This window comes from Pecten maximus, chromosome 1, assembly GCF_902652985.1.
Source record: "Pecten maximus chromosome 1, xPecMax1.1, whole genome shotgun sequence".
Taxonomy (NCBI): domain Eukaryota; kingdom Metazoa; phylum Mollusca; class Bivalvia; order Pectinida; family Pectinidae; genus Pecten; species Pecten maximus.
In genome coordinates, this window is record NC_047015.1 from 26,462,846 (window position 1) to 26,482,998 (window position 20,153).

At 34.5% G+C, this 20,153-nt stretch overlaps 1 protein-coding gene across 1 annotated transcript in view; it reads right to left on the reverse strand.

Annotated features, from left to right (window-relative positions):
- LOC117329023 (trypsin-1-like) overlaps positions 1–20,153 on the reverse strand; it is a 39,476-nt gene that overhangs the window by 1,940 nt on the left and 17,383 nt on the right. Inside the window, exons 4-6 of the mRNA XM_033886709.1 lie at positions 15,001–15,281; positions 12,364–12,501; positions 3,259–3,325 (exon numbers count right to left, since the gene is read on the reverse strand). Of these exons, the coding sequence (XP_033742600.1) occupies positions 3,273–3,325; positions 12,364–12,501; positions 15,001–15,281 (472 nt within the window). The 3' untranslated portion in view covers positions 3,259–3,272. The remainder of the gene's footprint in view (positions 1–3,258; positions 3,326–12,363; positions 12,502–15,000; positions 15,282–20,153) is intronic.

Consider the following 20,153-nt stretch of genomic DNA (forward strand, 5'->3'; position numbering starts at 1 on the left):
ACAGTGTACATAATGGGTAACATACCGTACAGTTATTACCGACAGTGTACATAATAGGTAAGATACCGTACAGTTATTACCGACAGTGTAAATAATGGGTAAGATACCGTACAGTTATTACGGACAGTGTACATAATAGGTAAGATACCGTACAGTTATTACCGACAATGTAAATAATGGGTAAGATACCGTACAGTTATTACCGACAGTGTACATAATAGGTAAGATACCGTACAGTTATTACCGACAGTGTACATAATAGGTAAGATACCGTACAGTTATTACCGACAGTGTACGTAATGGGTAAGATACCGTACATTTATTACTGACAATGTAAATAATTGGTAAGATACCGTACAGTTATTACCGACAGTGTACATAATGGGTAAGATACCGTACAGTTATTACCAACAGTGTAAATAATGGGTAAGATACCGTACATTTATTACTGACAATGTAAATAATGGGTAAGATACCGTACAGTTATTACGGACAGTGTAAATAATGGGTAAGATACCGTACAGTTATTACCGACAGTGTAATTAATGGGTAAGATACCGTACAGTTATTACCGACAATGTAAATAATGGGTAAGATACCGTACAGTTATTACCGACAGTGTACATAATGGGTAAGATACCGTACAGTTATTACGGACAGTGTAATTAATGGGTAAGATACCGTACAGTTATTACCGACAGTGTACATAATGGGTAAGATACCGTACAGTTATTACCAACAGTGTAAATAATGGGTAACATACCGTACAGTTATTACCGACAGTGTACATAATGGGTAAGATACCGTACAGTTATTACCGACAGTGTACATAATGGGTAAGATACCGTACAGTTATTACCGACAGTGTAAATAATGGGTAAGATACATGTACTATACAGTTATTACGGACAATGTAAATAATGGGTAAGATACCGTACAGTTATTACCGACAGTGTACATAATGGGTAAGATACCGTAGAGTTATTACGGACAGTGTTAATAATGGATAAGATACCGTACAGTTATTACCGACAGTGTAAATAATGGGTAAGATACCGTACAGTTATTACCGACAGTGTACATAATGGGTAAGATACCGTACAGTTATTACTGACAGTGTAAATAATGGGTAAGATACCGTACAGTTATTACCAACAGTGTAAATAATGGGTAAGATACCGTACAGTTATTACCGACAGTGTACATAATGGGTAAGATACCGTACAGTTATTACCGACAGTGTAAATAATGGGTAAGATACATGTACTATACAGTTATTACGGACAGTGTAAATAATGGGTAACATACCGTACAGTTATTAATGACAGTGTAAATAATGGGTAAGATACCGTACAGTTATTACCGACAGTGTAAATAATGGGTAAGATACCGTACAGTTATTACCGACAGTGTAAATAATGGGTAAGATAACGTACATTTATTACTGACAGTGTAAATAATGGATAAGATACCGTACAGTTATTAATGACAGTGTAAATAATAGGTAAGATACCGTACAGTTATTACGGTGAGTTTAAATGGTGAGTTACTTACCATCCATTTATTACAGACAGTGTAAACGTTTGTTTACTTACCGTACATTTATTACCAAGAGTGTAAACGTTGGCTTACTTACCGTACATTTTTTACCAACAGTGTAAACGTTGGTTTACTTACCATACATTTATTACAGACAGTGTAAACGTTGGTTTCCTTACCGTACATTTATTTCAGACAGGGTAAACGTTGGTTTACTTACCGTACATTTATTACAGACAGTGTAAACGTTGGTTTACTTACCTTACATTTATTACTAACAGTGTAAAAGTTGTTTTACTTACTTTACATTTATTACAGACAGTGTTAACGTTGGTTTACTTACTGTACATTTATTACAGACACTGTAAACGTTGGTTTACTTACCTTACATTTATTACATACAGTGTAAACGTTGGTTTAATCACCATCCGTTTATTACAGACAGTGTAAACGTTGGTTTACTTACCGTACATTTATTACATACAGTGTAAACGTTGGTTTACTTAACGTACATTTATTTCAGACAGTGTAAAAGTTGGTTTACTTACCTTACATTTATTCAGACAGTGTAAACGTTGGTTTAATTACCATACATTTATTACTAACAGTGTAAACGTTAGTTTACTTACCGTACATTTATTACAGACAGTGGAAACGTTGGTTTACTTACCGTACATTTATTATCAACACTGTAAACGTTGGTTTACTTAACGTACATTTATTACAGCCAGTGTAAACGTTGGTTTTCTTACCATGCATTTATTACAGACAGGGTAAACGTTGGTTTACTTACCTTACATTTATTACAGACAGTGTAAACGTTGGTTTACTTACCTTACATTTATTACCAACAGTGTAAACGTTGGTTTACTTACCTTACATTTATTACAGACAGTGTAAACGTTAGTTTACTTACCATACCTTTATGACAGACAGTGCAAACGTTGGTTTACTTACCCTACATTTATTACAGACAGTGTAAACGTTAGTTTACTTACCATACCTTTATGACAGACAGTGCAAACGTTGGTTTACTTACCCTACATTTATTACCAACAGTGTAAACGTTGGGTTACTTACCTTACATTTATTACCAACAGTGTAAACGTTGGTTTACTTAACTTACATTTATTACAGACAGTGTAAACGTTGGTTTACTTTACCGTACAATTGTTACCAACAGTGTAAACGTTGGTTTACTTACCTTACATTTATTACAGACAGTGTAAACGTTGGTTTACTTACCTTACATTTATTACAGATAGTGTAAACGTTGGTTTGCTTACCTTACATTTATTACAGACAGTGTAAACGTTGGTTTACTTACCTTACATTTATTACTAACAGTGTAAACGGTGGTTTACTTACCGTACATTTATTACAGACAGTGTAAACGTTAGTTTACTTACGGTACATTTATTACCAACAGTGTAAACGTTGGTTTACTTACCTTACATTTATTACAGACAGTGTAAACGTTGGTTTACTCACCGTACATTTATTACCAACAGTGTAAACGTTGGTTTAATTACCTTACATTTATTACAGACAGTGTAAACGTTGGTTTAATTACCTTACATTTATTACAGATAGTGTAAACGTTGGTTTACTTATCATACATGTAGTGTATTGTAGATTGATGATAAATAACTGTTTTGAGTTCATATAAGGTTACTTAATGTATTGTTAGTTTTATGAATGAAAAATGAGATAACATACCATATAGCTTGAAGTTAGCTGGAGAACTTGTGTCTTCTGCGTATACAAGAGGACCACCGGAATCTCCCTATCAAAGATGAACGGATTTATTATAGCTATAACGTAATTGCTTACTTCACACCTTTACTGAATAGTCGGGAGGGATTTACTGTCCAGAAGATGATAAACAGCAAAGGTATATGATACAGTGGAGAAAAAACATAATCAATTTTATTGTATAGTGTAGGAGATATACTATAAAGTATATAATACAGTGGGGAGGATACACTATAAGGTATATAATACAGTGGTGAGGATATACTATAAAGTATATAATACAGTGGGGAGGATACACTATAAAGTATATAATACAGTGGGGAGGATACACTATAATGTATATAATACAGTGGGGAGGATACACTATAAAGTATATAATACAGTGGGAAGCATACACTATACAGTATATAATACAGTGGGGAGGATACACTATACATTATATAATACAGTGGGGAGGATACAATATACAGTATATAATACAGTGGGGAGGATGCAATATACAGTATATAATACAGTGGGGAGGATACACTATAATGTATATAATACAGTGGGGAGGATAAACTATATATTATATAATACAGTGGGGAGGATACACTATAATGTATATAAAACAGTGGGGAGAATACACTATAAAGTATATAATACAGTGGGGAGGATACACTATAAAGTATATAATACAGTGGGGAGGATACATTATAAAGTATATAATACAGTGTGGAGGATACATTATACAGTATATAATACAGTGGGGAGGATACACTATAAAGTATAGAATACAGTTGGGGGATACACTATAATGTATATAATACAGTGGGGAGGATACACTATACAGTATATAATACAGTGGGGAGGATACACTATATAGTATATAATACAGTGGGGAGGATACACTATACAGTATATAATACAGTGGGGAGGATACACTATAATGTATATAATACAGTGGGGAGGATACACTATAAAGTATATAATACAGCGGGGAGGATACACTATAAAGTATATAATACAGTGGGGAGGATACACTATAAAGTATATAATACAGTGGGGAGGATACACTATAAAGTATATAAAACAGTGGGGAGAATACACTATAATGTATATAAAACAGTGGGGAGAATACACTATAAAGTATATGATACAGTGGGGAGGATACACTATAATGTATATAATACAGTGGGGAGGATACACTATAATGTATATAATACAGTGGGGAGGATACAATATAATGTATATAAAACAGTGGGGAGGATACACTATAATGTATATAAAACAGTGGGGAGAATACACTATAAAGTATATGATACAGTGGGGAGGATACACTATAATGTATATAATACAGTGGGGAGGATACATTATAAAGTATATAATACAGTGTGGAGGATACATTATACAGTATATAATACAGTGGGGAGGATACACTATACAGTATATAATACAGTGGGGAGGATACACTATAAAGTATATAATACAGTTGGGGGATACACTATAATGTATATAATACAGTGGGGAGGATACACTATACAGTATATAATACAGTGGGGAGGATACACTATATAGTATATAATACAGTGGGGAGGATACACTATACAGTATATAATACAGTGGGGAGGATACACTATAATGTATATAATACAGTGGGGAGGATACACTATAAAGTATATAATACAGTGGGGGGATACACTATAAAGTATATAATACAGTGGGGAGGATACACTATAAAGTATATAATACAGTGGGGAGGATACACTATAAAGTATATAATACAGTGGGGAGGATACACTATAAATTATATAATACAGTGAGGAGGATACATTATACAGTATATAATATAGTGGGGTGGATACACTATAAAGTATATAATACAGTGGGGGGATACACTATAAAGTATATAATACAGTGGAGAGGATACACTATACAGTATATAATACAGTGGGGAGGATACACTATAAAGTATATAATACAGTGGGGAGGATACACTATAAAGTATATAATACAGTGGGGAGGATACACTATAAAGTATATAATACAGTGGGGAGGATACATTATACAGTATATAATATAGTGGGGGGATACACTATAAAGTATATAATACAGTGGGGGGGATACACTATAAAGTATATAATACAGTGGGGAGGATACACTATAAAGTATATAATACAGTGGGGAGGATACACTATAAAGTATATAATACAGTGGGGAGGATACACTATAAAGTATATAATACAGTGGGGAGGATACACTATAAAGTATATCATACAGTTGGGAGGATACATTATAAAGTATATAATACAGTTGGGAGGATACACTATACAGTATATAATACAGTGGGGAGGATACACTATAAAGTATATAATAAAGTGGGGAGGATACACTATAAAGTATATAATACAGTTGGGAGGATATACTATAAAGTATATAATACAGTGGGGAGGATACACTATATAGTATATAATACAGTGGGGAGGATGCACTATACAGTATATAATACAGTGGGAAGGATACACTATAAAGTATATAATACAGTGGGGAGGATACACTATAAAGTATATGATACATTGGGGAGGATACACTATAAAGTATATAATACAGTTGGGAGGATACACAATAAAGTATATAATACAGTGGGGAGGATACACAATACAGTATATAATACAGTGGGGAGGATACACAATACAGTATATAATACAGTGGGGAGGATATACTATACAGTATATAATACAGTGGGGAGGATACACTATACAGTATATAACACAGTGGGGAGAATACACTATAAAGTATATAATACACTGGGGAGGATACACTATAAAGTATATAATACAGTGGGGAGGATACACTATACAGTATATAATACAGTTGGGAGGATACACTATAAAGTATATAATACAGTTGGGAGGATATACTATACAGTATATAATACAGTGGGGAGAATACACTATAAAATATATAATACAGTGGGGAGGATCCACTATAAAGTATATAATACAATGGGGAGGATACACTATAATGTATATAATACAGTGGGGAGGATACACTATAATGTATATAATACAGTTGGGAGGATACACTATAAAGTATATAATACAGTGGGGAGGATACACTATACAGTATATAATACAGTGGGGAGGATACACTATAAAGTATATAATACAGTGGGGAGGATACACTATAATGTATATAATACAGTTGGGAGGATACACTATAAAGTATATAATACAGTGGGGAGGATACACTATACAGTATATAATACAGTGGGGAGGATACACTATAAAGTATATAATACAGTGGGGAGGATACACTATAAAGTATATAATACAGTGGGGAGGATACACTATAAAGTATATAATACAGTGAGGAGGATACATTATACAGTATATAATATAGTGGGGTGGATACACTATAAAGTATATAATACAGTGGAGAGGATACACTATACAGTATATAATACAGTGGGGAGGATACACTATAAAGTATATAATACAGTGGGGAGGATACACTATAAAGTATATAATACAGTGAGGAGGATACATTATACAGTATATAATATAGTGGGGGGATACACTATAAAGTATATAATACAGTGGGGGGATACACTATAAAGTATATAATACAGTGGGGAGGATACACTATAAAGTATATAATACAGTGGGGAGGATACACTATAAAGTATATAATACAGTGGGGAGGATACAATATAAAGTATATTATACAGTGGGGAGGATACACTATAAAGTATATCATACAGTTGGGAGGATACATTATAAAGTATATAATACAGTTGGGAGGATACACTATACAGTATATAATACAGTGGGGAGGATACACTATAAAGTATATAATAAAGTGGGGAGGATACACTATAAAGTATATAATACAGTCGGGAGGATATACTATAAAGTATATAATACAGTGGGGAGGATACACTATACAGTATATAAGACAGTGGGGAAGATACACTATAAAGTATATAATACAGTGGGGAGGATACACTATAAACTATATAATAAAGTGGGGAGGATACACTATAAAGTATATAATACAGTGGGGAGGATACACTATATAGTATATAATACAGTTGGGAGGATACACTATAAAGTATAAAATACATTGGGGAGAATACACTATAAAGTATATAATACAGTGGGGAGGATACATTATAAAGTATAAAATACATTGGGGAGAATACACTATAAAGTATATAATACAGTGGGGAGGATACACTATACAGTATATAAGACAGTGGGGAGGATACACTATAAAGTATATAATACAGTGGGGAGGATACACTATACAGTATATAAGACAGTGGGGAGAATACACTATACAGTATATAATACATTGGGGAGGATACACTACAAAGTATATAATACAGTGGGGAGGTTACACTATGAAGTATATAATACAGTGGGGAGGATACATTATACAGTATATAATATAGTGGGGGGATACACTATAAAGTATATAATACAGTGGGGGGATACACTATAAAGTATATAATACAGTGGGGAGGATACACTATAAAGTATATAATACAGTGGGGAGGATACACTATAAAGTATATAATACAGTGGGGAGGATACAATATAAAGTATATAATACAGTGGGGAGGATACACTATAAAGTATATCATACAGTTGGGAGGATACATTATAAAGTATATAATACAGTTGGGAGGATACACTATACAGTATATAATACAGTGGGGAGGATACACTATAAAGTATATAATAAAGTGGGGAGGATACACTATAAAGTATATAATGCAGTTGGGAGGATATACTATAAAGTATATAATACAGTGGGGAGGATACACTATACAGTATATAAGACAGTGGGGAAGATACACTATAAAGTATATAATACAGTGGGGAGGATACACTATAAACTATATAATAAAGTGGGGAGGATACACTATAAAGTATATAATACAGTGGGGAGGATACACTATAAAGTATATAATACAGTTGGGAGGATACACTATAAAGTATATAATACAGTGGGGAGGATACACTATAAAGTATATAATACAGTGGGGAGGATACATTATAAAGTATATAATACAGTGGGGAGGATACACTATAAAGTATATAATACAGTGGGGAGGATACACTATACAGTATATAAGACAGTGGGGAGGATACACTATAAAGTATATAATACAGTGGAGAGGATACACTATACAGTATATAATACAGTTGGTAGGATATACTATAAAGTATATAATACAGTGGGGAGGATACACTATAAGTATATAATACAGTGGGGAGAATACACTATAAAGTATATAATACAGCGGGGAGGATACACTATACAGTATATAATACAGTTGGGAGAATACACTATAATGTATATAATACAGTGGGGAGGATACACTATAAACTATATATTACAGTGGGGAGGATACACTATAAAGTATATAATACAGTGGGGAGGATACACTATATAGTATATAATACAGTTGGGAGGATACACTATAAAGTATATAATACAGTGGGGAGGATACACTATAAAGTATATAATACAGTGGGGGTATACACTATAAAGTATATAATACAGTAGGGAGGATACACTATAAAGTACATAATACAGTTGGGAGGATACACTATAAAGTATATAATACAGTGGGGAGGATACATTATACAGTATATAATATAGTGGGGGGATACACTATAAAGTATATAATACAGTGGGGGGGATACACTATAAAGTATATAATACAGTGGGGAGGATACACTATAAAGTATATAATACAGTGGGGAGGATACACTATAAAGTATATAATACAGTGGGGAGGATACACTATAAAGTATATTATACAGTGGGGAGGATACACTATAAAGTATATCATACAGTTGGGAGGATACATTATAAAGTATATAATACAGTTGGGAGGATATACTATACAGTATATAAGACAGTGGGGAGAATACACTATACAGTATATAATACATTGGGGAGGATAAACTATAAAGTATATAATACAGTGGGGGTATACACTATAAAGTATATAATACAGTAGGGAGGATACACTATAAAGTACATAATACAGTTGGGAGGATACACTATAAAGTATATAATACAGTGGGGGTATACACTATAAAGTATATAATACAGTAGGGAGGATACACTATAAAGTACATAATACAGTTGGGAGGATACACTATAAAGTATATAATACAGTGGGGAGGATACACTATACAGTATATAATACAGTGGGAAGGATACACTATAAAGTATATAATACAGTGGGGAGGATACAGTATAAAGTATATAATACAGTGGGGAGGATACACTATAAAGTATATAATACAGTAGGGAGGATACACTATACAGTATATAATACAGTGGGGAGGATACACTATACAGTATATAATACAGTTGGGAGGATACAATATACAGTATATAATACAGTGGGGAGGATACACTATCAAGTATATAATACAGTTGAGAGGATACACTATAAAGTATATAATACAGTTGGTAGGATATACTATAAAGTATATAATACAGTGGGGAGGATACACTATACAGTATATAATACAGTGGGGAGAATACACTATAAAGTATATAATACAGCGGGGAGGATACACTATACAGTATATAATACAGTTGGGAGAATACACTATAAAGTATATAATACAGTGGGGAGGATACACTATAAAGTATATAATACAGTGGGGAGGATACACTATACAGTATATAAGACAGTGGGAAGGATACACTATAAAGTATATAATACAGTGGGGAGGATACACTATACAGTATATAAGACAGTGGGGAGAATACACTATACAGTATATAATACATTGGGGAGGATACACTATAAAGTATATAACATAGTGGGGAGGATATACTATACAGTATATAATACAGTGGGTAGGATACACAATACAGTATATAATACAGTAGAGAGGATACACTATAAATTATATAATACAGTGGGGGGATACACTATAAAGTATATAATACAGTGGGAAGGATACACTATAAAGTATATCATACAGTTGGGAGGATACATTATAAAGTATATTATACAGTTGGGAGGATACATTATAAAGTATATAAGACAGTGGGGAGAATACACTATACAGCATATAATACAGTGGGGAGGATACACTATAAAGTATATAACACATTGGGGAGGATACACTATAAAGTACATAATACAGTTGGGAGGATACACTATACAGTATATAATACAGTGGGGAGGATACACTATACAGTATATAATACAGTGGGGAGGATACACTATAAAGTATATAATACAGTGGGGAGGATACACTATAAAGTATATAATACAGTGGGGAGGATACACTATAAAGTATATAATACAGTGGGGAGAATACACTATACAGTATATAATACAGTGGGGAGGATACACAATAAAGTATATAATACAGTGGGGAGGATACACTATACAGTATATAATACAGTGGGGAGGATACACTATACAGTATATAATACAGTGGGGAGGATACACTATACAGTATATAATACAGTGGGGAGGATACACTATAAAGTATATAATACAGTGGGGAGGATACACTATAAAGTATATAATACAGTTGGTAGGATATACTATAAAGTATATAATACAGTGGGGAGGATACACTATAAGGTATATAATACAGTTGAGAGGATACACTATAAAGTATACAATACAGTTGGTAGGATATACTATAAAGTATATAGTACAGTGGGGAGGATACACTATACAGTATATAATACAGTGGGGAGAATACACTATAAAGTATATAATACAGCGGGGAGGATACACTATACAGTATATAATACAGTTGGGAGAATACACTATAAAGTATATAATACAGTGGGGAGGATACACTATAAAGTATATAATACAGTGGGGAGGATACACTATACAGTATATAAGACAGTGGGGAGGATACACTATAAAGTATGTAATACAGTGGGGAGGATACACTATACAGTATATAAGACAGTGGGGAGAATACACTATACAGTATATAATACATTGGGGAGGATACACTATAAAGTATATAACATAGTGGGGAGGATATACTATACAGTATATAATACAGTGGGGAGGATACACAATACAGTATATAATACAGTAGGGAGGATACACTATAAAGTATATAATACAGTGGGGGGATACATTATAAAGTATATAATACAGTGGGGAGGATACACTATAAAGTATATCATACAGTTGGGAGGATACATTATAAAGTATATAATACAGTTGGGAGGATACATTATAAAGTATATAAGACAGTGGGGAGAATACACTATACAGCATATAATACAGTGGGGATGATACACTATAAAGTATATAACACATTGGGGAGGATACACTATAAAGTATATAATACAGTGGGGAGGATACACTATAAAGTATATAATACAGTGGGGAGGATACACTATAAAGTATATAATACAGTTGGGAGAATACACTATACAGTATATAATACAGTGGGGAGGATACACAATAAAGTATATAATACAGTGGGGAGGATACACTATACTGTATATAATACAGTAGGGAGGATACACTATACAGTATATAATACAGTGGGGAGGATACACTATACAGTATATAATACAGTGGGGAGGATACACTATAAAGTATATAATACAGTTGAGAGGATACACTATAAATTATATAATACAGTTGGTAGGATATACTATAAAGTATATAATACAGTGGGGAGGATACACTATACAGTATATAATACAGTGGGGAGAATACACTATACAGTATATAATACAGTTGGGAGGATACACTATACAGTATATAATACAGTGGGGAGGATACACTATACAGTATATAATACAGTGGGGAGGATACACTATAAAGTATATAATACAGTGGGGAGGATACACTATACAGTATATAATACAGTGGGGAGGATACATTATAAAGTATATGCTAATGTGGGGAGGATACACTATAAAGTATATAATACAGTTGGGAGGATAGATTCTATAATACCATTGCGATAGAGGACTCATTATATTAAAAAAAGAATTGGAAATTTCGTTGAGATCGTATACAATCGGTTGACCTTATACATGTGGTAATATAGTCACCTGACAAGCATCTTTTCCCTCCTCTCCTGCACACATCATGGAAACCGGCATCAAAGTCCTGCCCATAGCTGTTCTTGCATTCCTCGTCAGTTACGTATGGTTTCTCTACCTGCATAAGATATTCGGGGGTACCTCCACCTAGTAAGAAAATAAGATAGAACATGGATACATTTACTCATTATGTTGAATGATATGAATCGCGATCGTTTAGACACGCATGTCATTCATTCTGGTATATCTCATTTCTGATAGAAGTTGATTGATTTTATTCGTCAATGAAGTGAATGTCCGCAGAGTTACTGAGTAGAATTCGTTCGTTATGAATCGCAGGAGCTATGGAGTTGTAGAGAAACCTTGACTTGAACTTAAAGCATTCTTTTACTCCAACCGCAACATCTCAGACGTTTCAGTCGCAACTCGGAATCAAGCCTCTAATTCCGTACCCAATAAATGATCTCTGGTCCGACGGACTGACGACGGACTGACGAAGGACTACTGACGCAGGCCGATTTGAACAGTACCTATCGGAGCGCTCCTCCTTATATACCCCATCCCTCAACAACTTATGGTGATGAAGTTCAGCAAAAAAATTGTGAGGTTGATGGTTCTTTCTCAATTCAGTCAGACAATAGTGGGTTGAAGAAACATTTTCTTGACGATATGAGTTTCTGTAATAGTTGACGATGTGCTGATTAGACAGATCATGGAGTTCTGGTCACTGGTGACATTGTTGACATGGTTTGTGAATCGGTTGATGCTGACAGGTGGGATGGTATGCATCGGCCGGTACATCTTATCCTCTAAGTGGCCTACTAATGGGGGTTTGGGGTGGGGGATGAAATGCTCATGTGCCCCCAACGTCCTCTGCGTTCGCTAGCATTCGGCCTGACTAATAGTTTTAGGGAAATTGACTCCTTAGAGCAGCCATGTGGTGGCATTACGTACCTTCTATTTTCGTCTCATCATTTTGCTCTGTACAACCCGTTGTTGCGACATGGGATATCAGGTATATACAGAGCCTTTGTGTCCATTGGGTACGCTGTTGCTGTGGCTTGTGTGGACTTTATGCTGGTTTAAATGACATTTGGTGCTGGCAAGCTTTTTCGTCCTCTCGTGAGGTCCTAAATGGGTTTTTGAGTACGAATATGGTTGTGAAGGAAGCCAGGCCCGAAATGGAGACCGGTTGCTTAGATCCTAAACAAATGTTGAGTGAGTTGACAATCTGATGATTTAAAGCTGGAAGGGAAGGTCGTATTAGGTTAATTGTTTTGACAGAGAGCGGAGATCGGTCTTGGTGCTGCTACGTGGGTGCCTTTCAAGGTGTGCTTGATGCGGTTACTGATTACTGGCTCGGTACGGCCAATGCTTCCGCGGGCAGTCTTCTTGGTATGGGGTAAATTGGACTGTGGCCCGATGTCCGATTGATTACACATCCGGTCAGATGGCCAGAGACTCTCTGGATCGTTTATGCCTCTACTACGTGCCGATGTATTCTTAGTCTCGTGTGTGGCCGATTGTGCAGATGTGCCACCTTGGGGTCTCATTTGTCGTGGAAGGTCTCGAGTGTTTTAGGGACTCGAGGGATTGAGGGGTTGAGGGTATTGCTCGCCGTGCTCGGACGGAGAGTGAGTTGTCAGTCTCATGGTGTTCAGAGCTTGAAAGGTGGTCCAGCAGTCGGCAACGGTACAATTGGAGGCGGTTTAACGGCGGTTTAACGGCGGTCAGACGTATGCTTGTGAGCTTGATGGTGGTCGGGCAGTCATTCGTTGGATGAGGTCTTAAGATTAAGAGGGTGCCGAGTGTAGCTGAAGGGAAGGGCGTCGTATCGAGATTGAGTTTTCTGGTCCACGTGTGTGGGCGTGTGTTGGAGTCGCATGGGGAGTATGTAGCACTTGGTTTGATATTTTCGGTCGTGATTGCATATGGCCCATCGGTACTTTCTGCGAAGGAGGGACTTCGATTTCTCGTGTTGCCCTGCCATGAGGTTGGAGCTGCCCTTAGGGCCGTCTTCAGAATTGATGCTTTAGAAAAAGACAAATATTTCTAGCACCAGCGCTACTACATTGGGAATCGAAATACCGGTGCATATCACATCGTCTAATAAATGAACTGCTTAATGGTATATAAACGCCGGTTAACAAAAATTAAAAATAATGACAGAAAGTTCTAATTGGGACAACGCTACTGGTTCTATTTGTTCATCACTTAATACCGAGATATCCCAGGAATGGTTTCCTACCGAAATGATGATTATGAGATATAACTATGAAACCGTGCTTTAACTCTGAACTAAGACTAGAAATTACGAAAAGAAACCGTTTATATTACCAATTAAAAAATGTCTCCTACATTTATTGAATAAGTTAGTAAACAGCGGAACTATGTAAACATAGTCAAGATCGGTTTGGTTTGGTTTAGTATTGTTTAACGTCCTTAAGTCATTTCAGGACGGCCTCCCCTGTATACACGATGCATGCGCGTGGTGAATGTGTGTTTGTTTGTTCCATAAATTCTAAAGGCCTTGGTCTATCTGAAAGCCTATCCATAATACAGTATACATCTTGTGTCATTTTCAATTGCGTTTTTTTCAGAATAAAATGGTAACCGACATCGTAAATCGTATAGGCTCTTTCTTACCGCTTGAAGTGGTGCCGAAACCTGTTACCCAGACCATGGCATCACGTCTAAATCCATCACCAACGGAGGGTAGCTGCACTGGGCCAATCTTTACATGTTCCGATGTAACATCCGGTTGAGGTGAAAGTCTCAGTAGAGCCACATCGTTCTCTAACGTTCTTCGGTTATAGTCCTTGTGCATGATTATTTCACTAACACCAACTGTTTGGATATCATGATTACGATTATACTCGTAAAATGTCTGTCCGAATGTAACATTCATAAACACTTGATTAGCGCCACTGAAACATAAAAATCATCACGCTTTTGTCATTTGTCTACGAAAGGTATATACATATACTTTATCTGATAGTTGATTTGGAAAAGAAAAATTAAACTCTATGTGTATATGAAGTTTGCTCAAATAAAACAGCATCCCTCAAAATTGAATATTAAAAACATGTTTTATTGATTCATCAAATTGACAAACACAATATCAGAAAAGCAGTCATATGCTCATATTTACTGTCTGTTCAAATAGGCTTATCCAAAACCATAATCCTCCCGATTAAGAAAAAAAATAAAGAAGCGTCAGCTAACTATCCTCTGAATCCCGTGACATATCGGTATCAAAGGAAATGAATGAGCCTAACTGCAGTCAATAATGCTCTAACCAAGCATTCCACAGCAATGATACTGCCTCATACAGACATCATATCGCACATTTAATCTGCCCTACAAGATCACTGGCAGCAGCGATGACCTCTTGAAAAATTCAGTAAATTATTTCATATCAAGTCATTTATGGGAGGGGAAATAATTCAAGGAATTTACTTAAGCTACCACAACAACTAATTGAGTAGAAATGTCGATCGTGCGAAAACTCATTTGACATTTTCACGTAGATAATTCCCTTATGCCACCATTAAGATAATATCCACATGACATGTATCTATGCCACTCATTTACTTCCATATCGTTATATATCAAGCGGAAAGCTTTCTGTATTAATATCATGGTATTGTAAGAAGATGAGAGGCTTATTCAGTAGACGTTTTAGGCTTTTACACTTGCGTAAGAATATGTTACTTACTTTCTACTCGTGCAGATATTCTTTATCTACTTCAATCTTACCTTCAATGAAGTTAGGATCCAGACTTACCTTAAATGGCTTCGAGTTGTAAAACTTACCCAAATATTTGGGTTTTTATATCATTTATGACATAACTAGCATGTAGTACGGTTTTTTCAATTTCAACATATTTTATTGACATGATGTAAAGTCAATAGGATTGGACATCAGGCATAGCCTATCTTAGTCCTTTCCTTATAATAAACAGATGGTAAACAAACACAGATCTATATACATATATTGAAGGTTGGTGAGGGTATCAGGGGAGGTAATTCCTTAATAATTACAAGGATTTATTAATTTTAACATTAAATAGTAACCCTTAGGATATTTAGTTTAGCTAATTGCTTTATTATTTACTAAATGAATATTCAAACATAGTGTATTTTGTAAAGTAGGTGTATCTATATGATGATATTGAGTTTATTCCCCCAACAGATACAGGCCATAAAGTCCATATGTTTAACACACAAGCCATCCACTGAAGAGGATCAAAATTCAATTTCATCCCATAGAAACATATTAAGTTAGTAGAGTTAGACCAACTCTTGAAAATAAAATGATTGTTTTAAAAAGACCTTTGTAGGAATTACCTCACTTACATATAAGCACAAACAAATAAGGTTATAGATAAATAGATTAACAGAAGATAAATTGTTAATAGACTGCCCAGAGTTCATTATTACATTAATCAAGTATATTTGGTAATCAAGAATAAATAGACATTGTTCACTCAATTTCATATTACATATTCTAAACATGTATTTAGATGTCTATTTAATTATTTAATTATATTACTGTATAATTGGAGTCACCAGGGGTTAAAAAGAAATATTAAAAATATTAGATCATTATACATCAGACATGATTTCAAAATCTCATTGATTGCAGGATGAAATTTGAGACATGTGTCAAGATGCTAGAATTTTGAATATTATTACAAAGAGTACATCCGTTGACAATGACATTGGTACATAAATGATTATGATGTGGATGATTTAAATGTTGTATAAGTACTAGACGAGGATTTTGATATAAATTACATTCAAAGAAATAATGTGATATAGTTTCAACAGATTGATTGCATTGACACATTGGAGATTCAATTAGATGATCATTAAAACGGTCGTAATTTAGATTACTTACGTTGTTTCTTAATTGGCATAGAATAATGTTTATATCACGCCGGCCAGAATATTTAAATACATCAGTTGTAGTGGATATAATATGGTGATTGTTATTTAAAAGTTTTTTAAATTGATTAGTGGAGTGAATATTACTGATTTCAGGAGCGAGTCTATTCATTTCATTTAACACAGATGGGAAAAAACTTTCAAAATAAGTTACTGTACGACATAAAGGGGGGTCAAATAATCGAACTGTACGGAGTGGATATCTAACTAAGGTTTCATCATGAATATATGGTTCAATAATTTCTCTTAAGTAATCTGGGGTTTCATTATTTAATATTTTGAACATTAAGATAAGTTTGTGTTTTTGCCTTCTGCAACTCAATGATTCCCACCCTAATTCTGTATATAGTTTTTCATGTGAAGTACCTTTGCGTAAACCAGTAATTAATCTAGCAGCATCTAATTGAATTGATTCTAAGAGATTTTTTTGTATTTGTGAACAGTTATCCCAAACAACATCAGCATATTCAATAATTGGCCTAATATAGGATGTATATATGGTTGTTAGAGACTTCCTATCAATTTTAGTTTTTAATAATCTTAAAATGTTTATTCTTTTTGAAGCTTTATCATATATATTAGAAATGTGTTGGTTCCACTTGGCATCATCACTGAGTGTTAGACCAAGGTGTGTATGTAATTTATTTTCAGTAACTGGTTCATCATAAAAATTTACAGCAGGGTGATCTTTATTATTTTTTCTAGAAAATATAACTGATTCTGTCTTAGCAGGATTAAATTTAATATCCCATTTATTAGCCCATTGTTTGATATTAATTAGATCATTAGTGAGACTTTGAGCTATTTCAATGGGGTTATTATCACATATACCATACAGAGAGGTGTCATCTGCAAATAGTTTTATCTTATTAGAAACACAATCAACAATATCATTAATATAGATTAAAAACATCAGTGGTCCGAGGACTGAGCCTTGAGGAACCCCAGCTTGAACAGGGTCAAATGTCGATACAAAACCTTCAGTTTGAACTCTCTGTTTTCTGTGTAATAAAATTTTTTTAAACCAGTTTAAAAGATTACCTTTAATACCATATAACTCCAGCTTGTAAACCAGACCATCATGCCAAACCCTGTCAAATGCCTTACTAATATCGCAAAATATGTATCTAATTTCTTTGTTTTGATCAAGACATTTAACAATGGTATGGTAGATAGACAATAATTGATTTACAGTAGAGTCATTGGGTGTAAAGCCAGACTGATGTTTAGTGATAATTTTATAAGTGGTGAGGTAATTATATAAGTATTTAAAAATAATCTTTTCTAACATTTTACTAAAACATGATGTTACAGAGATAGGTCTATAGTTAGATACCTCATTGACTAATCCTTTACCTTTAAAGATAGCATTAATATTTGCCATTTTCCAGCTAAGTGGGATTACACCTGTTTCAAGAGTTTTGTTGAATAAAAGAGTAAGAGGTACATATATAGATGATAGTAGATTTTTTATGACTTTAGGAATCATATTGTCTGGTCCAGCAGGTTTGTTACTATTTAAGAGGAATAACTGATCTTTTACATCCTGCTGTGTTATAATAATGTTGTCAATGGAATGGGGGGAATTCTGGATAATTTCTGGAATTGGATCAGTATTTGCTGATGTTGTTGATATGGAAACAAAATATTTATTTAAACACTCAGCTTTGTCAAATGGATGTTGTATAAAAGTGTTGTTGTTTAATAGTGGGGGAATAGATGTAGATTTATTATTAATATTAAAATTGAAATTGAAATAGTACGGTTTTAACATTTTTTATCGCATAATTACGCTTGGTTCACAACTGTTATGTCACTTGATAAAACCCGTAACAGTATGTTATTGTTTCTGTTTACACACCAAGGTATGAACCACTTTCAAAGACTCCGATCGGTCATTTGTAACCGCAAAAAATAGTCCCAAGTACCGTCCCCTACTAAAGCCCATTTTGATAGTATCCACTTATGGATATATCGTTAGCATTGTTGGACCTTATTTTGCCGATTGCAGAAATAACGATGTTTCGATTACAAGACAAATGAATGAAACATAACGATGTCATGTTATTGAACAGGGATTTGCGATATAATTGACACATATCCACCCTCTTATCTACGGCGTCACAAGTTAAGATGGGCAGTTAAAACAGTTGTTGTGCTAGTAAAGACCTGAAGATTCCTTGAAAAGGTGATTCCTAACATGAACTTGCCAAATGTTTGGGAGTACATTTTCATTGTTTCTGCATTGTGTAAGACATCCGCCACCATTACGCGTGTTCCTCTAATCCGATTATGACATGGGTCGACATATGCTTGCAGCGGCTGACTCCGATTACGTTGTGCACAAATGTGTATTATCCGGTAGGAATATTCAGTGTCGTGCGAAATCATGGAAATGTGTTCAAATGGTTTACTAATGCTGTTGTGGATTTCCTAGTTCTTGGTGAAGATGATCTCCCATTCTGCGCTCAATTACATTAGGTATTTATCAGATTGGATGATATAATGTATATCCCAATGATGATATGATATGAGACAACAATAATCTGTTAGATAAGGATAGGTTAACATTTCTGTTTATCATCCGGGGAATTAAGTCGGCGGACGCAGCGTGGGTTCACGTTCCATTTTTTTGATGTTTATTAAATGCTTTTTCTTAAACCATAATGGATTATGAAGTTTAACTTGATACAGTTTTATATCTATAAACAAAAACATAGAGAGGCTTTATATAACAATCATTGACTGTAGCGTTACAGTAAGTGACCCAGGGCCTATTTTTACATCAAAATTGTGTTTATCTCTTTATGCCGAACAATGGTATATATGGTTATAGAGTGGGAATCTAA